Source organism: Heloderma suspectum, chromosome 2, assembly GCF_057233095.1.
Source record: "Heloderma suspectum isolate Gila_16-S chromosome 2, 16-S_ref, whole genome shotgun sequence".
Taxonomy (NCBI): domain Eukaryota; kingdom Metazoa; phylum Chordata; class Lepidosauria; order Squamata; family Helodermatidae; genus Heloderma; species Heloderma suspectum.
Window position 1 is genome coordinate 266,284,572 of NC_139459.1, and position 27,095 is coordinate 266,311,666.

General features: G+C 42.4%; 1 protein-coding gene across 1 annotated transcript in view; it reads left to right on the forward strand.

Moving 5' to 3' along the window:
• Nucleotides 1-323: 323 nt before the first annotated feature.
• Nucleotides 324-27,095, forward strand: part of HMGXB3 (HMG-box containing 3) — a 30,782-nt gene continuing 4,010 nt past the window's right edge. The window contains exons 1-18 of the mRNA XM_084839148.1: nucleotides 324-526; nucleotides 1,775-1,922; nucleotides 5,975-6,149; nucleotides 6,910-7,473; nucleotides 8,012-8,110; nucleotides 10,381-10,512; nucleotides 11,759-12,192; nucleotides 12,519-12,694; nucleotides 13,053-13,150; nucleotides 14,787-14,885; nucleotides 15,804-15,953; nucleotides 19,370-19,671; nucleotides 20,388-20,515; nucleotides 21,065-21,196; nucleotides 23,553-23,737; nucleotides 24,130-24,349; nucleotides 25,546-25,679; nucleotides 26,380-26,496. Of these exons, the coding sequence (XP_084695274.1) occupies nucleotides 1,777-1,922; nucleotides 5,975-6,149; nucleotides 6,910-7,473; nucleotides 8,012-8,110; nucleotides 10,381-10,512; nucleotides 11,759-12,192; nucleotides 12,519-12,694; nucleotides 13,053-13,150; nucleotides 14,787-14,885; nucleotides 15,804-15,953; nucleotides 19,370-19,671; nucleotides 20,388-20,515; nucleotides 21,065-21,196; nucleotides 23,553-23,737; nucleotides 24,130-24,349; nucleotides 25,546-25,679; nucleotides 26,380-26,496 (3,291 nt within the window). The 5' untranslated portion in view covers nucleotides 324-526; nucleotides 1,775-1,776. The remainder of the gene's footprint in view (nucleotides 527-1,774; nucleotides 1,923-5,974; nucleotides 6,150-6,909; nucleotides 7,474-8,011; nucleotides 8,111-10,380; nucleotides 10,513-11,758; nucleotides 12,193-12,518; nucleotides 12,695-13,052; nucleotides 13,151-14,786; nucleotides 14,886-15,803; nucleotides 15,954-19,369; nucleotides 19,672-20,387; nucleotides 20,516-21,064; nucleotides 21,197-23,552; nucleotides 23,738-24,129; nucleotides 24,350-25,545; nucleotides 25,680-26,379; nucleotides 26,497-27,095) is intronic.

A 27,095-nucleotide genomic window follows, 5' to 3' on the forward strand; every position in this document is an offset into this window, starting at 1 on the left:
TGGTACTTGGGGCGGACTCTCTAGCTACACTAAGGGCGCAGTCCTATGCATGTTTAGACAGCAACGCTGGCTGGGGAATGCTGGGAGTTGTAGACCTTTCTCTGTCTAAACATGCATAGGATTGCGCCCTAAAAGAAGAGCACTCGCGCCTCCCTGCTCCACGGAACTCCGTACGACTCTATAGCATTCCCTCCCTCCTAGACAGGCTCCTCCATCTCACTGTTGTCATAACTCTATGGCTTTTGCCTATGATGGAAATCCTGTCGCTCTCGGCTCTATCACCCGAACGTCCACAGATGGGATAACCTATGGCCTCCGGAAGAAGAACTTGTCGAAGTAGAACTTCCGGCACGGTGCCTGGTTTAAGGGACCCTCTCCCGGCGTAGTTATTGAGGCGCCTCCTGTTCCTGGTTGTTACAGCGTCCTTGCGAGGCGCGAGCGGGGTGGCCTGGCCCTGCTCTTAGGCATGCTTGGGCGGCGGGGTTCTTCTCCGCTGGGATATGAGCGGCTCGTCCCGCGTCCTCAAGTGAGTCCTGGCGCGCCCCGTCCATAGAGAGCCATGCAAGGCGCGTCTGGTCGCTTCGGTTCAGCACTGGTTTTAGTACCAGCAGCAACAACAGTACAGGGGGGCAGGGACGCCGCCGGGGTAGAGCACCAGCCTCTGTGCCAGTCGATGCTGCACTAACTTAAGAGATGAGGGTGTTAGATGTGGGGTGGAAGACTGGGCTCTGGAAGACTCACACCTGTTTGAGGAAAGGGAGTGACTTAAAACACAAACACCCTGCCCCGAGTGAATAAGAGAATTGCACCTACTTGGGCAAAAACCTATCTAAAAGCGTTCACCTTTTTTGTTCTGTTGCACTGGGCAAGCCCCTCTTGATTTAGTGTGAGCCCTTTACGTTTAACTCCATATGTTGGTAATATTTTTTTCTGGATTTACATATATTATTTTCTTTGACATTATCATTCAGTTATTCATTACATTTTGAACAACTGACTTTGCAGGGCAGAAGTAAAAGCAGAAACTATCAGGGAAGCAATAATAGAAGCATTTTGCTTAGCCTTCAAAGCTGTGGTGTGCTGCAAACCAGCGTTCCTAGGCTTCATGAAGAGTCTGTCTTGTTTTGCTGTTGTATTAATGAATGACCAACTGTAGCTTTTGTAATGAACATTTCACCATAGCAAACCAATTCAGATCTCGAAGGGCTGCTTTACGTGTACAATCTTTTTTTTTTTTTACACAGATGTATGTCATGTGAATTGTGCTCATACGTCATATGATGTTCACATCTGTGTCTGTGTTGCTAATTTGCAGCCTACTGTGGCTTCCCTGAATGTCAATGCAACAAAATAGGTGGATTTGTCATACATGCAGTGTACAAGCTCATATATGTGGCCTCTTGGCACAAACGTTATCTATATAAGAAATAACCATGTGTAAAGTAGTCCTAGGTTTCTTTTACAAATGCACTCAGACCATTGGTCTGCAGCTAGTTAGGGCTGAACTTCAATTGTCAATTTTAAACTGTCTTTTTAAAATTTGAGAGACATTTAGATCTCATCGTTATAATAACTACTGTACTGGAGGCTGTCGGGAGTATATTTAATTTCTGCACTATATTTGAAAGCAATATCTCAAATGCTTTGTGATATTGAAGTATAGAGGATCTGGACCTTCTGGCTTTTAAAAGCATTAGAAAGCAAGAGGATCAATGTTTGGTATTTATAACACAAGGATGCGGGGAGTGTATAACTTCTTAGGATTTCTGTCTAGCAATGGAGGCTGCATATGATGGCAGCGAAGTAACTGTAGTAATGGAGGAGATAGAAAGCACATACACCTATGCATCTCCAGTGCCATCTAAAAAGAAGAAGAAATATAGAAGTCCTGGAGATCAAGGGGAAAAGTCTAAAAAACCCAGGTGAGTGACTTCCCTCTTCCCAATAACTGTATATCCTACGAGCAGCTTTGTTCTTGGGATTACTGGTGTTTAATGTGCTTACTTTTGCCTAAAATGAATGTTCAATTAAAGTAGGTCTTGTTCATAAGGAGGCAAAAAAAGAAGTCAAGAGTCTGGTGTTGTGAATAGAAAAAATCCTATAATGGGCAGGAAAATGTAGCTAGGTTTTTGCAAAATTTTCATAGTGCAAATGACTCTTATACTCAGAATATCTTTTGCTAGAAACTCGACAGGAAATATTTAAATGTTGAACTTTGTTTCCATGACTTAGGCTGTAATCCTACATCCGCTTATCTGGGATTAAGTCCTATTGAACTCAGTGGGGCTTTTGAGTAGATGTGTATAGGATTCCACTGTCAAAGTAGTAAGTCTTGTGGGACTTTGGTAGAAAAATGATTCTTTTCAGAGGCAATCCAAACTCTTGAGTGCCTGAAAGAACTCCTGTCTCATTTATAATAAAAGCTTGTTGCAACAAGGCAGAGAAAGTGCATTTTCTGGTCTATAAATAAGTGCTTAGATGCCCCTTACACACTCTCTCTGTATGAAAACAAGAGTGAGTGAGGTCAGGGTAGGCACTCATTCTGTCCCTTACACAGACTTTTCCCATGTTTATCTCAGGTTCAGGCCCTGAAGCATGCATCTAAGTGCTAGACCAAATCATTTTATAGAAGAAGGGCTTTGAGGCTGAAAGACTGGAACAAATGGGATTGGGTGGGAAAATGTAAAGTTTATTACACATATCCTGATGCTTTACAACAACTGGGTCCATGGTGACTAGCTCAGTGAGAATCCTGACAAGAGTGAAAGAAAAGCTTCCTGTACAGAGGCTTCTTGCTATTCTGTTTTGCAGAACCCGAAATTGGGGAAGGAAAGCATTACATGAGGTATACTTCAAATCTGCAGGTACACATCAGGAAAAAGGACATAAGAAGAGGTCTGCTGGATCAGACCATGAGCCCATCTATTCCATCATTCTGTTTCACGCAATAGCTAGTCAGGTCCTTCTGGGCATCCCAACAGCAGGGCATGAAGGCAATCCCCCTTTCTCACTGTTGTCCCCCAGAAACTAGTATTTAGGGGCTTTCCGCTTCTGAACGTGTCTGATATTAAGGCTTATAGCCTGCAATAATCTGGTTCTCCATGTATTTGTCTAAATCTGTTTTAAAGCCATTTAAGCTAGTGGCCATCCCCATATCCTACGCTAGTGAATTCCATAAATTAATTATCTCTTGTGTGAAGAAGTACTTCCTTTAGTCGGTGATCTGAATCTACTGTGATCTGATTGGGTGACCAAAAGTATTCTTTGAGAGGGCAAAATTTTTCTAGTGCATACTGAAAGAGGAAGAGACAGGTATTCAAGAGGAAAAGCACACATATATTTGTGTCATTGTTAATCACACAGTGCTTCTTTTACAGCCATTAGAGCAAATGGGGGGAAATGGAAAGCTACGGAATTTGGGCTCAAACCTTGCAAATTTGAGGATCACACTAATGCATTCATGGTGTCCTAACAGGAATATTTGTCTTTCTTCCCAGAGTCTGAATGTTATTTTCTATTTTAGCTGTGCTTCATATTCAATTCTGTGCTTGAGTATTAAGTATTTCATTTAAAAGTTGTGGTTACAATTAAAAAACTATGTATTTTGTTTGGGAGGGTAGGCAACTTGTGGCCCTTCAGATGTTTTGGCCTACAACTCCCATCAGCCCTAGCCGGCATAGCCAGTGCTGAGGGATGATAGGAGTTATAGGCCAAAACATCTGGAGGGCCATAGATTGCACAGCCCTGTATGTAAATTAACACAAAATTTGTATTAATTTTGTCAAATTGTATTGTCAAGCACCGTAAGCACTGTTTCTGTGCTTTTGATAAAATAACTAATGTTGAATTATTGGAGATAACGATGGGGGAAGCACCTTATTGTTAATTTTGTTAATTAATGCTAACAATTTATTATAGCATACCATATATTTTCTTTGAGAGAAAAAAAGGGTGATAGTTCTTTTTCCCTGCTTATACTCTTATTATTTACCGATGTGTTTAGTACACGTATATCCTGCTTTTCTTCCATCATGGAACTCAAGTTGACAAAAATGGGATTCTCAGGCTGGCTTCCATCTAGTCACTTAGCAGACTGAGACCTGCTTAGCTTTGGCATAGTGGCTGTATCATCATATGCTGGCAACTAATTCAATAAACAAAAGATACTGATCATTGTGAAGAGAGGACATCTAATAATATTTTCTTTTTCATTCCTTGGGGAAAGTTACACCAGAACCAAAATAGCCTCAAAAGACAAACTAGCATGCCCTTAACTTACAGTTCCATCAGTTAACCAACCAATACTTCAGTTGATTTATAACCTCGTTGTATGCACGTTTACTTGGAAACAAGCCCTTCTGAGATTAATAGTTTTTACTCTTCCAAGTAAAAGTGCATAAGATTGCAACCTCAGGCTGCACACTTACTTTGTAATAAGTCCCCTTGAACTCATTGAGCATGTATAGGATTAGGGGCTGTGGTTTGCTGAATCAACCATGGTATCCTTCTGGGCCGCCTCACTGGGATGGGACTTGGAGGCACTGTTTTACAGTGGCTCCATTCGTTCTTGGAGGGGCGGACCCAGAAGGTGGTGCTGAGGGACTTCTGATCGACTCCCTGGCCATTGGCTTGTGGAGTCCCTCAGGGTTCTGCTTTGTCCCCCATGCTATTTAACATATACATGAAACCACTGGGAGAGGTTGTCCAGAGTTTCGGGGTTCGGTGTCACCAATACGCCGATGACATCCAACTCTACTTTTCCTTTCCATCTAATTGCAAGGAAGCTGTTGGGGTGCTGAACTAGTGTCTGTCAGCAGTAATGGACTGGATGAGGGCAAACAAATTGAAGCTTAATCCAGACAAGATAGAGGTGCTCCTGGTCAGTTGAAAGGTAGATCAGGGAATAGGGATCCAGCTTGTGCTGGATGGGGTTATACTCCTCCTGAAGACACAGGTTTGCAGCTTGGGTGTACTTCTGGATTCAGCCCTGAGCCTAGATGCCCAGGTTTCAGCAGTGGCCAGGTGTGCATTTGCACAGTTAAAGCTAGTGCGCCAGCTGTGCCTGTTCCTTGAGATGTCTGACTTGGCCATAGTAACACATGTCTTAGTTACATCCCGTTTGGATTACTGTAATGCACTGTATGTGGGGCTGCCTCAGAAGAGTGTTCGGAAACTTCAGCTGGTTCTAAGAGCTGCTGCCAGACTGCTGACTGGGGCTGGTTACAGGGAGCATACAACTCCCCTGTTAAAACAGCTTCACTGGCTCCCATTCTGTTTCCGGGCACAATTCAAAGTGCTGGTCAAGTCCTCTAAAGCCCTATACAGCTTTGGGTCCAGGTTATCTGAAAGACCGTATTCTCCCCATGAGCCTACTCGTGCCCTGAGATCTTCCGGGGAAGCCCTTCTCGTTGTCCCACCACCATCACAGCCTGGTGGGAACGTAGGAGAGGGCCTTCTCGGTGGCTGCCCCAAGGCTCTGGAACTCCATTCCCAGGGAGGCAAGAGTGGCACCCTCCTTGATATGCTTTCGTAGGCATGTAAAAACTTTTTTTGTTCCAGCAGGCCTTTGGGGGTAACTAGTCTGGACCTGTGAAAATATGATGGATGGATACTATTTTTCTTGTTATCTTTTAATGTTTTAATATTTTTACAATTTTAATATTGATGATTTAATTATATTTTTAACTTTTGTACACTTGTATTTATATTTCTATTTGTAGGTTTTAATTATACACGTTTCAATGTTGTAAAGCTGCCTTGAGTCCCAGTATTGGGGAAAAGGCGGGATATAAATAAATATAATAAATATAATAATAATAAAGCTTGCAGTCCTAATCTTCACACAGTTCTGTTAATGAAATACTTTTTATATTTTCTGACAGTTTATTGAAAAGCAAATCCATGAGTGCTGATCTAGTTGTTTCTGCTGTTTTGTAAGTAGGCAGTAAAAGTCTGAGTTCTGCTTGTTTTTCAGATCTGCATATCTTCTGTATTATTATGATATATATCTGAAAGTTCAACAAGAACTCCCACATCTTCCCCAGTCTGAAATTAACAAGAAGATCAGTGAGAGCTGGAGGCTGCTCAGTGTGGCTGAGAAGAGTTATTATCTGGAGAAGGCCAAGTTAGAGAAAGAAGGTCTAGACCCGGTAATTAAATAGTTTCTTCTTATGACACATGACACTTACAGGCATGCAAAACATTATGGTGTATTTTACTATATCTTGAAAAACCCAAATAAAATATTAAGAACTTCACGGCCTTTTCACTTAACTCTAAACTCTGCTTCTGGTCCAGTACTGTTTTTAGAGGTAGCCATGATGAACTGTTGTGTTGTTGTTTTTTTTATAGTGGAGGAGCATTTGGTTTCTTTCAATTTCTACTATTGGCTTGTGGTCATATGATGACACTGGATGGAAAATCCAACTTTCCTTGTAGTCTGGGGGCCTAAAACGTCTGGTACAAACACAGGGGAACTTAAATATTTCATCAGCCCCATTTACAATAGATCAGTGTCAGGAGGCTTATCATAATGAAAATGCTTAAGAGAGTAACTAGATTAATATTTGATTCACTGCACTCTAACATCATAGATCATTAGATTTTTGTCAAATATAAGCAGACACATGGGAAGCATGCATAACCGTCTACAAAAACTGCTGATGAGCGATACCTGTCTGTGCATGAAATGGCTGCATGCTAACATGTTTCAGTCACATGTATTACAGAAAGAGTACAATGGTGGATTTTCATAGAGGAGTTCCTTGAAGCTTTATGGCTTAGAAAGAGCAAATGGAGTTAAACAGAGGAGGTCTTGCTAGCATTTTGCCTTTGGAAGTTGTTTGATATTCCAAGAATGCATCAAGATCACAGTCAAATTGATATTCCCCTGTCTGCTTTTTTCTATAGAACTCGAAGTTGTCTTCCCTGTCTGCTGTAGTTCCGGACATTCCAGGTTTTCGTAAAATCCTCCCTCGTTCAGATTACATAATTATTCCTAAAGGCAGTCTCCAGGAGGAGCGGAACAAGCAGCACTTGGAACTCTGCGTGACCCAGGGCCAAACAGCATCAGAAGGACTAACGGCCTCTACTAATGTCACGAGTGTTTCCCACAGTACTGTGCATAACATCCTTTCTGTAGACTCCAGCCACATTGGCATTTCTGAGCAGTGCATTGCTATTGAAAGCGTTCCGGAAGACCCAGCATCATTTGTTCAATCAGACATGATAGAAGAAGTTGTTGCCTCAGAGATCTTGTCTCATTATGTCAGACCTGCTGCACATAAAGTTGCTGGAGATGTCCTCGTGGATGAGGCCCCTTTGGAAGTAGGGGATAGCTATCCCTACCAAGCAGCCAGTGTGGTCATTGAAGAGACGCTGGTTAACAGCTCAAATGCATCCAGAGGGGGCATTACTGTGGCACAGCCACAGGCTTCAGATGGCCTCTCTGTGGTAACGGTGGTAACCAGAAGAGTAAGTGAAACTTATGGTAGTTTTTCCTCTTGACTCTCTTTTGACAGGCTTACTGCCTGTCAGCATGTCTCCTGAGATGCAAGTACCACAGATGTCAGTGGGACTTATTCCCAATGTAATATGCATAGAATTACAGGCTTATTCCTCTAGATCAGCCGTCCCCAACCTGATTCCCTCCATATGTTTTAAATTACAAGTCCCAGCATTCCTGACCATTGGCCATGCTGGCTGGGGTGGATGGGAGTTGAGTTCCAAAACCTCTGGAGGGCACCAGGTTGGGGAAGGCTGCTGTAGTTGAGCACTATGTTTGATACCTAAAAACCAAATCTCTCCTGTCCTACGGTAGCTTGGCAGATCAGGGTGGCTGCATCTGTAGATGTTAACTACTGGTACCTTGTTGTCTTTGTGTAATATGTTTTGTCAATTTTATGTTGATAGTGTGTGTTTGTGTTGGGGGTGGGGTGGGGTGGGGAGAGAAATGACCAGAACATAGAAAATAGAAATTGCTTGATTATCTTGTTCTCTCTTCTTTTTGTAGGATAGAGAAGAAAGTAATTCTTCAACACCTACTGCACAGTTCATTATGCTACCTCTGCCAGCCCATTCTATTCTGGAAAATCCAGCATCAATCAAACTGGTCAGTAAAGGAAATGCTGATGCAATCTCTCTTGGAAGTGTATTATATTAATTATATGTAGGGCAGGCTAAGGAGCTGCCTTATACAGAACAGGCTATTTGTTAGTGTGATTACTGCCTGTCCTGATTTGCAGCAGTTCTCCCAGGTCTCAGGCTTTCCTTGAATCTGGAACTTTGGAGTATATGCAATGCACGTGCTGCAACACTGAGCTTTGGCTTCTGTCCCTTAGGCATAAGTTCCTGCATCAAAATGTGAGACCAACTTTCCAAAGAAGACGGGGGGCGGGGGCGCAAAATAAACAAATGTGGATCCTCAGTTTTGTGTGTTGGGGGTAGGAGGGCTGTATAGGGATGCACATTCAAATACACACTGCAGTGCTGGTGGTCTGTCTGCATTGTGTTCAGTGGCATTTGTATTCAAATCTACATCTGAGTATCGATTCCATGAAAGCGAGCACAGCTGGGCAAGTCTGCCATGTGGCATAAATGCCCCTTGCCCCATAACCCCGGGGACCTGGTAGGCCAGTGCACTGTGGTGACTGATGCTGAGTGAGCTGTGTCAAAACAACCAAGCTGTCTAGCGGTTTAAAGAGACAGTCTGCTTCACAGCTTAAAGGATCCAGAGGGGTGAGGGTAGGAACTGAGCTGGGAGGATGCGCAAAGAAGGGTCCATGTTCACCATGGTTGGTTCTTTCTCCCATTTGTGTTCCAGCCAGGAGCAAGCATTCATGAATAAAGTGAAGTGATGCTATTTTTCATGAAAGAGGCGATCCTACTCAGTGAAATAGGCAAAGCCTCTGCCTTGTTAATGAATTGGTGCCTTTGTTTAATAAATAAGTGGCCAGTGTTTGCGGATGGGCAACACTAATATCAAGCAGAGGAATCCTAGCTACCAGTTCCACTGATTGACAAGGGTTAGGATGGGGCAGAGGTGCCCCTCTGGTGGTGTGGGGACCACATCCACCCCGGAGGCCCCAATTACAACCATGGAAAGCTCCACAGACATTCATTTACCACAGGCAGTAGGCCTTGAAATACAGCAGATGGAGGCAGCTTTGGATCCATTGGATCTAAAGCCCCACTGTTTCCCAAAAGTTGCCCCTGGAGCTGGCATAACTAATTCCCCCCTCCTCCTTGACTTCAGTTTCTGAATAACGAAGATCCAATGGGCTGCAAAGCCTGGTGAAAACACCCTTCCCACCCTGGCTGGCATGAGCTGGCCAGCCTTTGGTTATGGCGAAGAATCTACCACCTTGCTCACCCCATCCCATTTAGGCTTGCTCTCTTAATAATCAAAGCCTTTGTCCAACTCAGTGAAGCAGGAAAATTGGAACACTTCTAGTTGCTCTATAAATACAAAAATAATAGTAACCAGTTCATTTTTGCTATAATGCATAATTCCTGAAAAAAGCAAATCTAATGCTTTCTTCATGAAATAGGTAATGTTTTAACCTAATCTGTGAAACAAGTAGTAGCATTTACTGTGTGGTCTGTCCTCTTGCCCTTTGGCTGTCTGAATCTCAGTTTCTGCCTGTTCTCCAGGAGGTGCTGGCTACAGTTGCACAACAATTTAATGCTTCCTGTCCTTCCATTTCATTCCAGTAGAAAGAAGTAGTACTTCTTATAAATCAAATGCAGATGTACAGCAGTGTTGTGTGAATTATATAATATGAGCAGAAATGTTAAAATGAAGGGTTATTACTGTTTTCAGCAATTTGGTGGGATCAAAGGGAAAATGGTGAACTTGTCACATCCTCTCTAATAGAACCTGGTAACTCTGGGTAATGTGAGCTGCATGTGGTTATGCAGAACAGGGATCCAAGTGAAGTAGTGAATGTGATCCTGCACAAGTAATGTGATGCGGTCTTTTTTTTTCTGTAGCCATCCAGCAGTAACCTGTTTGGATGGCTGTTTCATGTATTGAGAAAGCATATTGCCTATGTTTATTTTCTTTCCACATGACTACATCAATTTCTTATTGATATATTACCTAACACATTTACTAGTTTAAAAAGTATTATGGGCCTAGATATATTGCCTTCTGAAACTTCCCTGCTGTCCTCCCAAATCTTGAATAAAACACACATTTCCTATCTCTGTGGACAAGCAAAATACTTGGAATTATAGGAAGCTTATCAACAATACAGCATGTAGTTATTTGTATTGAGTGTTCGTTTTGAAGGCCCATAATGATCTGAGTATATTTTATGACAGGAAGGAAACATCCAATACTGATATAGTTCTGTAAATTAATTCACATCCTCTCAACAGACAACTACCTACACTCGCAGAGGTCATGGAAATTGCTCCAATCCTGGCTGTTCCTTTACTTATGTGACGAGACACAAGCCACCAAAATGCCCACTGTGTGGGAACTTTCTCGGAGGGAAATGGATTCCAAAGGTATAGTTCAAATTATGGAAAATGTGCCACTGCATCTAGCTTTTCTGCTTTAATTCTCAAGTTTTCTTCAGAGCCTTTGTATTTAGCAAGAAAGATATTGGAAGTATTGACTCCATACTTTCACAATTGCCAGTGCAATTATTTTTTAATCTCCAAGTGGAGAATTGCTCTTTTTACCTCAGGCTGAATTGGGTCTAATCAATTAAAATAATTGTTTTCTGAGGCTCAAGCTCCATTTTAAAAGTCATGTTTCTCTCTGACCTGCTGAAAGGTGGTTTCTTTTCTTGATGTATTTGATAGTTACATATAGATGAAGAATGATATTTGACTATTTACTTTATTCATTCAAAGTTTTTTTATTCTGCCTTTTGGTCTAATATGGTTGCTCACAAAACAGGTAAAATCTGTAATACAAATTAAAGCCAAAGCACTAGAGCCAGTCTGAAGCTGAGACTCACTGTGTGTTTCCTGTGGTCCCACTTTTTTTTAATAAGCTTTTTTTAAAAACAAACTGAATTACTGCAAATAAATAAATAAGTCCTAAGTCTTTACCAGTCTCATTTATTTATTATGAATGGATTTATATCTCACATCTTTAGCACTAAAAAGCAGCTAACAAAACATAGAAGAGATCCAGCTGTCATTTATTTCTCCAGCTTCTGGACTGTGATGTGCTGATGGATAGTAGTCTGTGGTGTACTTCCAGGTGATTGTGACAAAAATAATAAAGGAAGATACTAAACTGCCAGAGTTTTATTTGTTCATTACATTTATATTCTGCCTTTCTGCCAAAATTGTTTCTTTGTTGTTTTCTCGGCATTATCGTTGTGGAAGCCACATGGATCAGCTGCTCCATGGAAGCCTTTTGAACAGCTTTCCATGAAGCACCTATGATACAAGAATTGGACCTGAATAGTAGTATTTTGACTGACACGTGTCAAGGTGACACGGGCTCTTCCAGGTCTGCACATGCTCCATTTGATATCTAAACAATGCACATATTGGAGCCATGTGTGTTCATCTGGCAGCTTTCCTATATGTGTTTTCAGACTGTAAATAGGGAAAAGAAATACAGAAAATGGTCCAAGTATGTATGACATGATGGGGGAACAGTAGGCTTGCTTTGTAATGTTAGTGTTTACTCCTCAAATATTAATAATTCAGTTTTTCCCTTCATGTCTGTCAGCTGAACTTGAATATGAAGGATATGCACTGTTGACTTTGGGTGGTTATTTTTGCATTTCAGGAAAAACAGCAAAAAGGCAAATCTGAGCCAATTTCATCTGTGCATGTAAAAACGTTGGGGCCCAAACGGAGTCAGCAGCCATTAGCCTTGGGAAAGGCAGTGGCTCAGGACAGTGCCTCTAAATCTACACTGGAGAGCTCTGAAGCTGTCACCCAGCTTCTGAATGCAGCCCCTGCTGGAGGGCCGGTGCAGGAGACTGAGTGGGAGGAAGTGATAATCTCTGAGGCTCACATCCTTGCAAACAACCTGCAGCCAGAGGAGCAAGGAAATGCCACTGCAGTCATTCAGCTTCAAGAGGGCATTGCACAGGTAGACCCTCCCTTAGACCCAAAGGAGAGGGAGAATGAGGGATTGGAGACACAGCCATCCACTGAGATGGTGAATACTGCCAACTTTCTTTCAAACCCACCCTCTGCCATGAAACATCCCACAGGGTAAGTCAAGTTTGTTTGGATGATAGATGTTCTATAGAATTACATGTATCTTGCAGCGGTACTCATAACTTGGATCAAAAATAAACAAGGCTTTTCTCGGTGCAATCCAAGACTGGTTTTGCCTTCCAGCCTTTTCGGAGTCGTTTGCAACAGATTCCTGTCTGTTTGTCTGTAAGCCCAAGCTAGCTATTTTTTCAGTGTCTCATTTTGACAGCTAGCATGGTAAGAGAAATTTCAAGGCAGCAACTGTGTCCCTCAAGCAGGCTGTGACTGTTGTTGGCATAAGTGACATAGAGAATTCTCAGCTGCATTTGTTCTCCTTTCAGAGGTGATGCTTTTGGCCCTGCACCCAAGGGGCAGGAGCAGAGGAGCAAAGCAAGACCCAAGCCTTCCTTGCTGGCTGCGGCAAGACCCACGAGGGCGATTTTGCCTGCCCCTGTCAGCTTGGCGAGAGAAACCAGTACGGAGCAGCCCTCTTGCAGACAGTCATTTACAAACAATGGTAAAACAGGGGCTGCAGTTCATACTTGGTGGGGGAAACTGTACTTTCTGAATGGTAGGCCATGACTTGCTACATCTAGAATTATGTTGGCTGTGTGTGACTGTTAGTGTTACTCTGGGAAACCTGCTTAAGGGAAGGCTTGGAGCATGACTTCCCATCAAAACCAGCTTTACCCTTCTACTGTGTATCAGTTTCATCTGCCCTTGTAAGAAAAGGTCTGCAAATCTGGGCTTAGTTCCTTGAGATTCAGAGATGGTTTGCTACAATATATCCCATACGGCATTTGCTAAACGGTAAAACTCAGCATACTGTTGTATTTTTTACCTGTGTTAAACTTTCATGTTTGTGTTTGTTTAAGAACAAAATTCCCCTGTAAGAATCTCAGGATTGAAGCCTAGTACCCTGAAGCAGCTGGGTCAGTCTCCCCTGCAACCACCCAGTGTTGAAGAGCACAAGGTAATAGTGGGTTTTGCCTAAATGTTTGCTCTTCCGTTGTCTTGGAATGTAGCTACCCAGCTGTGGCTACAATGGAATGTGCTTATTGGCACATAATGGGATTCTGTTTTCTAATATGAAGAGTGAGAGAAATTAGAACTAGTCTACATAGTGGGTAAATTTTAGCGTGATTTACACTGCAAGCATCAATCTCTAGCCTAGAGCTGTTGGTGCCTTGAGATTCCTGAAAGGCTAAGAGTCTTGAAGAACTTGGAAATACTTCTCACATACTGTTTTGTAAATATAAAAATAGTCAACAGAATGTGTGATACACTTAACTTAATTTCACTATTCAGTAGGCGTGGACTTTTATCCCATCTTTCCTCCAAGAAGTGGAGGTAGCATATGTTGTTCCAACCCTCCATTTTATCGTATGACCCAAGGTCATCCAGTGAGCTTCATGGCTTAGCAGAGATTTGAACTTGGGTCTCCCCAGTCCTAGTCTGAACCTCTAACTTTTACACCATACTGGCTAATATATTCTCCAGAAGAAACTTCAGCATGCGTTTGAGTGTTCTGGCCTGTAGTGAATTCTTTTCTTTTCCCCCTGTCAGTTCACACATCACGGCTGTTCACACAACACACCAACCCACACTCAGTGGCTAAGTATGGGTTGTGTTGAACCATGGGTTAGTGTGTTGTCTGAATCCAGGACATTTTTATTTATTTATTATATTTTTATCCCGCTCCTCAGCCAAAAAAAGGCTCCTGGAGTGACTTACAATCAATGAACAAAGAAGACAATCCCTGCTCGCAGGCTTACAATCTAAAAAAGACACAACACACAAGGAAAAGGCAATGGGGAGGGAAGAGGATGGCTTGTTAACCATCTTGAACAACCCAACAACAAACCATGGGTTCTCAAGGTGGCTTGTTTGAGAAAAATAAGCCACACTGGATGGTTAACAAGCCACCCTGTGGAAAATGTCCTAGGTTCAGACAACACGTTGACCTGTGGTTCAACAAACAACCCACCATTTAACAACAACCCACATTCAGCCACTGAGTGTGGGGTAGCAAGTTGTGCGAACACAGTCTTTGTCTTAGCATGTAGTTTCTCCATGTAGTGAGGTGTGAGAGCAAGTCACCTTTCCCCCATGCATGGTGTTAACTGAGAGATGCATATGCAGATTTCATAAAGGAATAGACACCACCCTGATAATTCATCCAGGCCTGTTTTATGGCAGGCAGTTCATATGTGCAAGGCCTACTCAGGTTCAAACATGCATTTGTAGGCATTTGGTTTGTGCAGTCAAGAACCTGTAAGACAACATTAGGTCTAACTTTGAGAAGATACATTCTCAGGATTAATGTGGTCTTCCATTTGCAAGCTCTAGGCTTGCTATTCCTTGTGTGTGCTCCTCCATTTGTTGAATGTACAGGTCGATGCACAGTGTGAGCTTGAAAACAGCTTCCTATTCCATGTACATTGTGTAGAGTGTTAATGAATAATAAAATGATGCACATTTGAGACCAGAGGTTTGGTGATGTGGGGAGGGAAAAAGTCAAATGTCTTTCAGGGAGAGATTGCAGTCTAGTAGAACTTCTCACAGTGCATCTAACTTAATGTTGTTTCTCTCTTGCTCTCAATCTAAAGCTCCCTGGCAGCACAAACAGCTTGGCATCTCAGGTCAAAGTGGTGGAGGTCAAACCAGATGTATTCCCTTCCTATAAGTACAGCTGCACTGTAACATTGGTAAGAACTTTAGTCATTAGATATCTCCTAAGAATGCCATACATGAGTTGTCTTTTGTTTTCTGTGACTAGATACAAAGGAGAACAACCATGGTGTTTTTCGTGTTTCAGCAGACAGGGAACCCATGTTTGTCTAACAAATAGGCATTGGTGAATTGTGGCCTGTCAACTTGGATGCTGTCCAAGCCCTTCCAACTTCATTTAAAAAAATTTTTTGAAGACTTTTGTTTTAGAAAGTGGTCAGGAATTTGGGTCGGTTCAGTTTATATGAACTACTTCACTGGCGTGGCATGAAAACTCCTCCAGGTCGCTACTGAGCTTGGCTGACTTTTATTCAGAGTGAAAGGTGTTGCTAACCATGATTTGAGCCTCACAGCCCCTTATGACTTGGTTTCTAGGTCAGCTTCTACCTCCCTCACCTCTTGGATTATATCTGGGTGTGGTTTCCATCCCTAAGTGTTTACAATTTGATTTACCCAGAAACATCACAGCTTCTAGTCGGAGAGCGTGTGTGGTTTTCATTTCTCACCCACTGGTAGCTCATAGTAATGCTGTGAAATGTAAAATGTAAAGGTGTTATCTGATTTGACATTAATACCTTATAGGCTTGGTTTTCCTTGGCATCCTAGTGGAATTCTAGTACTCCCTTGCCTCCATTTTCCCCTTCATTAACACCAGCATCTAGTACTCTGATTGTGTTTTCATGAATATCTTCTAGATAACTGCTTGTAGTACTTGGAGTTAATGCTAAAACAAACAGTTTTAGCTGGGTGGCAGGACAGTGACCAGTGCCTTGATTTTATCTTGCTGATTTTTACATATTCTGGGAAAACAGGTAGCATAGTTGTATGTTAAGTCTAGTAGCCTTGTGATACATGTAAAATAAATGATCTGTAAAATATATGATCTGTCTCTGTAGGATTTGGGGTTGGCAACATCTCGTGGGAGAGGGAAATGTAAGAATCCTTCTTGCAATTATGTATACACTAATCGGCACAAGCCAAGGATCTGTCCCAGCTGCGGCTACAACCTTGCCAAAGACAGAGCTGAGAAAACAGCAAAATCCCTGGTGAGTTGTGGCTCTTCTTATATTTCTTAGAATTAACCATAGTATACTAGAAAACTCTTTCCTATTGGTCTGTGGTTTTGAACTCCAGGGGGACTTGCTTCTGAGTATATATGTATAGGATTGAGATGCAAGACAAAAGAGTTTGCACATAGGTTCCATATTATAGGTAGCTGGTTTTGTAAAACTACTTTTATCCAGTTTCTCAACCAAAAAGGCCCCTGGAGCTGCTTACATACAGTTGGTTTAAAAAAAAAAAAAAAAGGAGGGTCCCTGCCCATAGGCTTGCAATCTAAGAAGGCATGACACACAAGTTGTTCTTTCTAGTGAACACTACTCTGATATAGTTTCAGTAACTGAGAGCGAGTGAGAGCTCTAGGCCTTTTTGACTGTATGAAAAGTACCGTTTTTGCCATCAGTACAAGTGACCAGGGGTATAATAACTGCTTTCTAACATATGAATTTACTGAAATGCAGTCATCTGAGGGTGCAATCCTGTGCATGTATAGACAGAAAAATGTCTTACAACTTCCAGCATTCCCCATGGCTGGCTGGGGAATGCTGGGAGTTGAAGGATTTTTTTAGGTATGACTTTTGTAGGACAGGCTTGTGCCCTTAATGATTAACAGCAATGCTTCAGTGCTTTAATAAGTGGCACTCAAAGTGGTATACTGTTGCTACTGCTTCTTTGGATTGATGCAAGTGTAACTATGATGAACAGTTTGGGATCCTGTGCCCCATTCCCAGTCCCTCCACTCTCACACATGAATTCCCCCATCTGCTCCCTTTCTTTTCTTAATTGTGGTTAAGGGAGTTGTTGCCGTTGTTAACCATGGTTAACCACTATTTGAAGGTTTTGTCCTACTCAGAGTTTGAAGGTGGTTACAAATCTTGGTTAGTAGTGAATGATCCCTTAAACTTAAAGTTGGAGCCAGGGTTCAATAACTTAGCTTGCTTCCTTTGTTGTGGCAACAGGGTAGCCAGGTACTGGCCAGTAAGATGAGCCTGAGGCTTCCTCTGAGCCTGAAGCTAAAATGGCATACACCTGCACACACTCCTTTCATATTTTGTAGAACTTGCATTTTTACTTTCATTAGAAATTGAGCTCCTAATTAGATTTATAATTAGTGAATTCCTTTGTTTCTTTAGTGATTGTGCTTTGTTATTTTGCATGTTCTTCTTTTTGTTGCCTTTAGTTTGTTATCCTCGTTTCAAAATAAAATAAAATTTCATGATGAAAAAAGAGGAGAGAGGATGAAGCCCATCCCTTCCGAGCCCCAACGTTCAGTAGACTCCTGGGATTTGTTTTGGCTCTGTACTTGCCAGATGCAAGAGTAGAGCCCTGACAAGCCTCTTCCCATCTCCAGCTTGGAGCTGGAGGGGGAGACATATGCCTCTGCACCCAAGGGAAACTCCAAGCTTGGAGTGCCCATTGGGTGTGAAAGCAGAGCGAGCCTCTGCCTCGCCCTAAAGCTCTGAACTATTGGGGGGGGGGCAGGGTCTTGTTTCCTCCCTCTGTGCCCCCCCCCAGTTGCAAGCTTACTGCTGGAGAGGGGAGCAGGAGATTTCCCCCTGACCTTAGCCCTGTTTAGGCATTCAGAAATGGGTGAACAGCAGCATGTGAGAAGGAGCCCCACCTCTCTCCCTTGTGTTTGTCGCTCTGTACTTGTGGAAGGAGACTGTCTGAGAGAACAGCCCCCTGTATCTATGGGGGCTCTTCACACGAGCCAGAACGTGGCCTTTTCAGCCCCCACAGATGCAGGAGGCTCTCCTCTCAGACAGTCAGCCTCCACGAGTACAGAGAAAGGCCGGGGCTGGAGCGCTCCTTCTTATGCATTGCTGTTCACCCTTTTTTGAATGCCTGAACAGGGCTCTTGTTTCAGAGACGGAGCATGAGATCAAGGACAAGATTTTGCACCTTGGAGAATCTGGGTCCTGGCAATAAAAACATCTTTGCTTGCCCAGTAAGGCCAGCCAGAATTGGTTAACCCCCCTGGATGGGGCAATTTGCATGCAAATGGGGAGGGCATAAGGAAAGGAGTGCCTGATCCTGTGGCCCTTTCCTGATCCTTTAACCATGGTTAAGGGCTGGGCAGTGCTACATCGGTCATTCTGCACTGGACTTCTGAAGAAAAACTCTTAACTGTTTCTCATTTAATTAAGATTTCCTTGTAGCTATCGTTTGGTCCTTTCTGTCTCCCTGCTACCTCACCCATAACTCCAGCTTTAATTTTCTAACCTTTTTGTCAAAATACATCTCTGAACTAAGGCAGGAATGCACTTTGAGACACTAGTAAGGTGCCTTGTTTTGTCCAAGAGAATTAACATGTTTTCTTTTACTGTCTCGAAGAGCCCCCTAGTGTTCACCTTTCTAATTCCTGGACGCTTCAGGTGCATTGACGGTATGGTGACAAACACATTCAATTTAAAGCTGCGTAATGCACCTCTCAGACCTTGCTTTCTCCTGACCACTAACTTTCCTTCTCTGTAGCTGCTTGGGCTTGATTCAGTTGCTGTTTAGATTTGGAGCAGTATATAAATGTTGTAAATAATTAAATAGTGCAATGCGGTTGCTTTCCTGGGGCTGAATCCCCTGCCACTCGAATAATAATTGAATGTAGGAATTGTATTGGACAGGCAGCTCACACTGGCAAGTAACTGTGTTCGTGCATTTGCTCCCCCCTCCCTCCCCACGGAGGGATGCACTATAGTTAACTGTAACATGAAGCTGTGAATAACTGAAGAGAATTTACACATTTTGCAATTAAAATACGCTGTGTATGGATACCTGCACAGTTGATCTTGTTGTAGCTGCGTATCGCTGCTGGAAAAAACATCTGCATCTGTCCAAGACATCTGATGTTTCAGACTGTGAAGAGGTGGAAGCATGCATGCACCACTGAGATTCTGATTCCTGTATTTACTCTGCCTTTTGTATGCCATCCTGCTGAAACACTGTACTCTTGCGTCCTGATCTAACTCCATAGATGTGGGCAGCAGCAGAGCTGCATCTCAGTTCTGACTTTTATTGGCCCCTGTTCATGCATTAAGCTGGTGTGGTGCTACAGTAGCGTGGTGGAGTAACAGCATGAGTTCCTCCCCTCCATCATACAGAATGCCTGAATACCCAGAGGCCCAGTGAAGCAGATCTCTCCAGTAAAAAAGAAAAGAAAGAAGACCAATCATGCAGTCCACATGGTAGAGGGGAAAGGCTCGTGTTGCTGCTCCACTGTGCTTTTGCACTACTGCCCCTGGCTTGGCTGTATGAACTGTCCTTGAGTGTCCTTCCTACTCACTGTTTCGGCCTAGTCATCAGCAAAATGGCAGAAAGGTCACATCCCAAGAAAGACCATTGTGATACTTCAGATTTAAATCCACAGATGTCTTGGCAGATGATCAAAATGTGACTTTTTCTGTAGGAGGTCACCTCTAGCCCTGCACATATACTGAACACCAGTGAGCCTCTAATTCAGTCCCAAAAAGAGATCCAGCGTCAGTCTACTCTGCAGCTTCTGCGCAAAGTAATACAGATCCCAGAAAACGAATCGGAGCTGGCGGATGTGTTTGCACTGATTCATGAGCTCAATAGCTCACGGCTCATCCTGTCCAACATGAATGAGGAGACAGTCACCATCGAGCAGACCTCTTGGTCAAACTATTATGAGTTTCCATCATCCCAGTGCCTTCTCTGTAACAGCCCTTTATTCAAGGGAGGACCAAAGTAAGTTAAGAATCCTACTGATTGCCATGCTTCTCAAGGCATAATACTGTGTTACATTTTTTTGGTAAAATTCTCCTTGCTCTCAAGACCAGTCCAAGCTTTTAGAATCTTAAGAAGAAATGATTGTAGTATTTGTATTTTAATCATGTGTGTCTCACTTGAATGAACCTGTCAAAAGAATCGTACAAGCTAGTCTGCCAGGAATTGGGAAAGGGATATGTGCCGCTGTGCTGTTTTTCTTCACCCGTAGTCCAGGTCCTGAAATCAGAATTATATTTCTTCCCATCTGCATCTTAAGAAAATGATCTGGGTGTCCTAATTTCTGCAGACTGTGGTCCAGAAAGATTCAAAGCCCATTTGCTCATAGCAGGGGCAGTGTAGTCTGAATAGGCATTATGCCTGTGGGTTCCAACTCACGCTTTCTTGCGGGAGATGTGAAAGATGCAGATAGCACTTGCTGTTGTTTAGATTTATACTCTGCCCTTCAAATACATTATCAGAGTGACTAATTTAGTAAAACTGGAGGTGATCTGTTCTAGGCTATGCATAGATTCTCAGTAAGGGTTAAGGTGGCTACTTTCAAATATGCCTCAATCCTAGCTCAACCTAATTAATTCTTTTAGAATATCAGGGTTGTTTTAAATTTTAATTTAAAAAAAACTTCTTTGCATTTTTAAACTAGTGACTAGATGTAATTTCCTCTCCCTCTGTTATAGTTCTCTTGCAGGCCCCCAGGAGAGCTGGCTGTTGACAGCTAATCGGCTGCAGGTGGTCACTGCTCAACTCAAGGTGTGTGTTAATGTGCAGTGCTTGGCCCTCCACAGCTTCAATGATATCTACACTGGTAAGAATATGCATTAATAAACTAGCTTGTAAGAGCCCTAAGCTTCAATATTCAGCACCCTATACTGCCACTGCATCTTCACTAGTTCTGCTGCACCAGCAGAATGGACCACTAGTGCAACAGGAACTAGCAGTTCCTGAAATAACCCCAGCAATGAGTGGAAATGCTCATTTCCAGGATAAGGCAGGTCAGTGGAACTTCCTTCTGAGAGCTCCTCTGACCTGCCCCGTTCTGGAAATGAGTGTTGCCACTCGTTTCCGATTGTTTCAGGAACTGCTAATTCCTGTTGTGCTGGTGGTCTGTTCTGCTTGCGCGGGGGCAGTATAGGATACAGCCCAAAGATTGGAGTATAAAATTGGGGTGTTCATTTAATCCATAGGTTCTTCCATCATGGTTTTTCCTTTATGTCTCCCATAAGGGTGCTATGTGCCCATGTGTCTGAGAACAAATTATCTGAACCTGGATTTTGAGCTCATCTGCTAATTACTTTATGGCCTATGTCTGTATTTCTAAATCCATATTAAGACCTTTTTGTTTTTTCAACTCTAGGTTTGTTTAATGTGGGTAACAAGCTTTTGGTGAGTCTGGACCTTCTGTTCACAATAAGAAATCACATTAAACTTGGTGAGGATCCTAAAGTGGCAGTCAGCAGCATCTTGGAATCTGTGCAAGAACAGACCGGTATTGATGTTCCCCAGTCTTCTTTCTCCTGAGTTTCTTTGCAAACACTTGAGGGGTGTGTGTGTGTGTGCGTGCTTGTGATAGAGGATGGTTTTGCTATGAGTGGAGTTTAATGGAATTTGCTTTTGCAACCAACTCTGTTCAAGACTTAACTTCCCTGCTCATTGTTTGGGTTTGTGAAGAACCTCTTCTCTCTTCATTTAGATATCTATCCAGCAGTTGTGACTGTCTAACTCCTTTCAGGTGCCATTTAATATTTCTTCTTGAGAGAATAGCAGCTCAAAGAGTGTAGGAGTGCTTTAGCAGCTGACCTGGATAGTTCATTAAATTGGCTGACTAATGTGGAATGGGGACTTTTGCAAGCATGGTTGATATTTTAGTTCAAGGGAGCAAGTGGGTATGCAAGAGATCCTGTTGGTGTGATATGAACAGCTAGAAGATCAGTACTGAATGCCTTGACTCTATGTCTGTTGGGAGCATAAAGAGTGTAGGCTATAAGTTGAGGTATGCATGGTTAGAAGAGTCCCAAGTTATGAAGGAGATCAGATTCTATATAGAGATGTGAAGGCCCAGAAAAATACAGGGAAAAAACTGTTTTTCCTCCATTTTTTTCCAAGGACCATTTTTGTTTTTTTCCAAAAAAATTGAACAGACTTGGATTATGAATTTTTCTTTTAAAATGTAAGATAGGGTATTTATATATTGTTATGAAGCTTCTACTCCCCCCGCAAAAAAATGATGTCTAAAAACTAATGAGAACACTTTTATCAAACAACTAGAGAAGTAAAATGTCTGGAAATAATGAAGCCATGAGGAAAAATTCATTTTAAATCTCTTCACAAGGTTCTCAGCATAGTTCTTGCATTTCTTATTAAAATTATTGATCCAATGTATCTTTTACTGATAGATATTTTGGGATGCTCCAAGTCATACTCAGTTTCCCAGCATGTAAATAGAGTCACCATATCATAATATGGAAGAAAATGTATATTGACAGTTTGGGTTTTGTTCTGTGGAGTCCTGTGTTTCTGGACTTTTCTTTCTCTGCCTCTCGGTCTTCCTGCTTCTCCTGGCTTCTAGGATGATTCAGATGTTTCAGGGACTACTTGCTGAGGTTCCCTGTGGTGAGACATAAACTAGGAATCTAAAATATGTTATGTATAACTTGGTTTGAAAGTATAGTTTATTAGGACAATAATTGCACATTTATTAACTGACTTCACTTTTTAAAGTTTTCAAATATAATAATAATTTTATGTACAAACCATATTATACATAATATAACTTTAGAAACATAAAGCCTGCTTTACATTCCTAAAGCAGCCTTCCTCAACCTGGTGCACTACAGATATTTTGGATTACAATGCCCAGCATTTCTGATCATTGGCCATCCTGCCTGAGGCTGATAGGAGCTGAAGTCCAAAATATCTGGAGGGCACCAGGTTGGGGAAGGCTGTCCTGAAGCAGCAAAGTGACTTTAGATCTATATAGAGTGCTTAAAAATAAATTTTGCTTATTTTTCCATTTTCCCCCAAATGTCATTTTTTTCTGCGGGGAAAAAACAAGAAAAAAACATTTTTTTCCTCCATGGCTTCAACATTTCCAAAAATTTTACATCTCTAATACTATAGAGTTCCTGCTCAGTAACATTATCTGTCATTCTTTGATAGAGATTTGCCAACAGGGTGCCGTTGTCTTCACTGAATCCTTTTTCTTCTGCTATCCTAAGAGCAGGATGTGAAAGTTGCTGAATTATTCTGACTTTCCTCTGACTCAGCCATGGTTTCCAAGCTATCGTGATTAGAGCACTTGAAGCTGGTTTTGTCTTTGGGTGGCAGATTCTAGATCTGGGTTGTGTTCTCTGTTCATATAGCCTTGCAGCCAGTGTGCTGGAAGCACCCCAAGAAAAGGCAAGTGCCTGTTTGCCAGCACACCGTTGCTGTGGGTCTGAGAGTGGGTGGGCGGTAAGCCAGTCACACAGAGCCTGCACTGACCCTTCACCTCTGGGCCTCAATATCCCAGTGCACCTAGGGCAGCCTTCCCCATCCTGGCACCCTCCAGATGTTTTGGACTTCAACTCCCATCAGCCCCAGCCAGCATGGCCAATCGTCAGGAATACTGGGAGTCATAGTCCAGAACATATGGACTGTTAAAATAAGATGTCTGGAGAAGTTGTAATTCAAGTAGTACTTCTGTGACTCTCTGCTGAAGGCACAGAGTTGGAAAATCTACCAAAGTCTGTTCTTTCCAGCAGTATTTTAACAGTGATTGGTTTGTCCTTCCCACAGGTAGTTAGGGATGAGTGTTGTCTGATGCTTCTTGACTGTTTAAACAGTTTTCTCTTCTTTTTCCACAGAGAGGAACCTGAGCACAGAGGAGTTAAGTCAGCTTGAGGAGCTGCTGTGCAATGGCTATTGGGCCTTTGAGTGCCTTACTGTCCGGGACTACAATGATATGATCTGTGGTGTCTGTGGCATTGCACCCAAAGTTGAAATAGCTCAGAGGAACGTGGAAAATGTTTTGTCCCTGAAAAATATTGAGGTAGGCTGCTCTGGGCATGCATCATCATCTCCAGCCGCACCTTGACTGCTGCTCCTCATAATGTATGTCTGTAGGGCTAATGTGTACTGTGTCAACTTGTGTCTTTATTTCCTACTCTCCTACTAGGGCCAACAAAAAAGGGACAGCTTCACAGGGCATTCTTTTCAGGGCCCTTCAGTGCTTGAAGCTGATGGGTCTAATTTCTGTTCACTCTTCCTCTTACATAAGAAGTGATCATGAAGATGAAACCCCTGCCCCCAAGCAAAATTATTCTGTAAACTTCAGAGCAGAAAGAGGAACCATTTTCCATGTGTAGGGTTGAACAGAATGTACAGTTGTCTACAAATTACATGTTGGTTGACATTTTCCTTTCCCTCTTTCTCTAATGGTAGTTTACCTGGCCAGAATTCTTGGCATCTAGTGAGGTAAATGTGGAAGATTTCTGGTCCACCATGGAGACGGAAGTGATAGAGCAGGTGGCATTCCCCTCCAGCATCCCTATCACAAAGTTTGATGCCTCTATCATAGCTCCCTTCTTCCCACCCCTGATGAGGGGCACCGTGGTTGTCAACACGGAGAGAGAGAAGAACCTCGAAGCACATACAATACCAGGTAGCTTGTTTCTGTGGAAATTCTAGTGCTGTTCATCCAGTTGAATAGTGGCTTTGTTAGTCTCCAAAGCATGGGTGTTGAACTTCTTTCACCCTGAGGGCCAAATTCCGTTTCGGAGAAGCTCCTGGGGGCAGCATTCCAGTTGTGGGCAAAGGGCCAGGGCCAAAAATACCAGCCCATTTTAGTTTAAAGCTCTTACTGCTCTTAAAGCTCGTACTGCTTGTAAGCAAGCCTTAGGAGAAGCATCTCAGCCTTTTAGAATGGGGGGGGGAAACTGCACAAAAACTGGGAAACCACCAAACAATTGGTCAGGGAAAGGGGATGGGGAAGGGGACATAGCCATCTGGAGAACCCTGGAGAGCTGGATTTGCCCCCAGGCCTAAGGTTCTGCACCTGTAGTCCAAAAGGACACTAAGAACTGAGAAGACAGTAAGATTTGCTGTAAGGGAATGTGTTTAAGGGAATGTGGGTTGTGGAATCTAAGGGCTGATTTTAGATGTTGGGTCTATTTGCATGTAACGGTGGCAAATTGTGAGTTGATTAATTAATTAACCCACAGTTTGCTGGGTTATGTGTTACACGCTTCCTAAGGACTAATCGTAGGTTAACTTTGGGTTGTTTAACCCACAAATAACCCATTGTGTCTACATTCGCACATCATGAGGCAAGCTACAATTGGGCTGATCAGAGGTTGCGTATTCAAATCAGAAGCAGCTCACACGTGGCATGCAACCTGGCAAATCGTAGGTTAATTAACTCACAGTTTGCCGCCATTACGTGTGAACCAGGTCATTGCCAGCCTGACATGGGCACCTTTCCCATGGTGGCATGCTGTATGGAAACAGTAATAGTGATATGCCCAATCACATAGCACTTATACACCAGCACTGTCTGTGCCAGGGATATCTTTGTGGTGGCATGCACACTGAGGCAACTTAAGGATAAGGAATATTTTAAAGGCTATAATTTCTCCATGGAAGATCACCTGGAGAAGACCTTTCAGGCAACACTCTTATTCCTTTGATGTCATAATGCCAACTTTTGGTGTGTATATTAAGACACTTGGTGTTTCTCACTGAGTTGGTAAAGTGGCTTAGCTGTGCTATTCTGGTGGGAGACAAGGACCATTTCCTCATTGGGGGAGTGATTCTGGCATTTCTTAGTGCAGCTATCGAAATGTATTGATTGCTTTTTAGGTAATGCAAGTGTTCTAGTGAGGCTGATACAAGATGATACCTGTAAAATGGAGAAGATTGGTTCATACAGCGAGGAAGAACTACAGAATTTCTTAACTCAGTGCAGCATTCCCTGGGAAGCAGGGGAGTCAAAGGTAATTACAATTTTTTAAGCACAGGATAATCCTGGCTTTTGAAGTGAGTATTGCTTTCTTGCCCTGTTATTCGGTTATTGCTGCTACATACTTTCATTTTGCTTTGTATCCATTCATTGTATTTGCAAAAGCTAGTGGCATGATAACTATGTGCAGTTCATCTTGAAGTTGATCATTTTTGTATTATTATGGAAGTGAAACCCTCTTCTATTGCGTATATAGTCTGTAACCTAACTTAAGAGTACTTACATTCATTAAAACAGTTTGTAACGTTTTCTCTGACGAAAGGAAATTCTTGAAAAATAGAACTTGGGATTTTTGAAGGGGAAGTACTCAATATTTTTTGTTTTTGTTTTTAACGTTCAAAGTGCTTTAGATGTGCATTTCCAAGATGAAAACACTTCCAGTGGAAGTGGAAATTTCCAACTTCGGTGGAAATTATATTTAAGAAGATTCCATTCAAAAATATGGGAGTTTGTCCACCTCACCATTTCTAAAAAATAAAATCTGAGGGTTTGGGTGTTTCCCTACCCTTACAACCTATAGACAAATTATAGCTGTGCCACATTTTGTTTTCCTAGCTTGTCTGTCTCTATCCTCCTTATCATTCTCTGGAAGAATCAGCTAGTTACATGCAGATAAAGGGTTTTTTTTAGCTCTGTTGGCATGCTGATTTTTTTCTCCTTGGTATGTTTCCTAGGAGCAGCTCTGTCTCTCTCTTCTGGCTCTGTATGATTTTGTACAAAATGGGACACAGATCAGTCAGCCCCCAGCACACTTCACCGGAGGCAAAATTTACAAAATGTGTCCGCACCAGGTGAGATGGATTAAAAAAGACACTAGTATGTCAATCCAAAGTGCTTGCGAGGTTTGTATGACTGGACTGTCCTGTGGTAGCAACTGATAGTTTTTAGGCTACAATCTTATACACACTTAACTTGGAGTAAGTCCCATTGAACTCACTGAGGCTTACTTTAGAATAGACCTGTATAGGATTGTACTGTTACTGAAGAGGAGATTAAAATCATGGTCAAATTTATTTATTTTATGTATTAATTATAGGTAAGAACATAAGAAGATGAAAGGCTTGTCTAGCCCAGCATTCTGTTCCCCCCAGTGGCCAACCAGATGCCCCAATGGAAAGCCCACCAGCAGGACATGAGGGCAATAACACTTTCCCACTGTGTCCCAGCAACTGGTATTCAGAGGCATGGTGCTTCTGATCTTGGAGGCAGCATATAGCCATCATCACTAGTAGCCATTGATAGCCTTATCCTCCATTAATTTGTCTAATCCCCTTTTGAAGCCATCTACATTGGTGGCCATCACCTTTCCATAGTTTAACTATGCACTGTGTGTTGAAGTCCTTCCTCTTGTCTGTTCCTTCTCCTAAAGTCAAATGTGACGGTGTTAGAC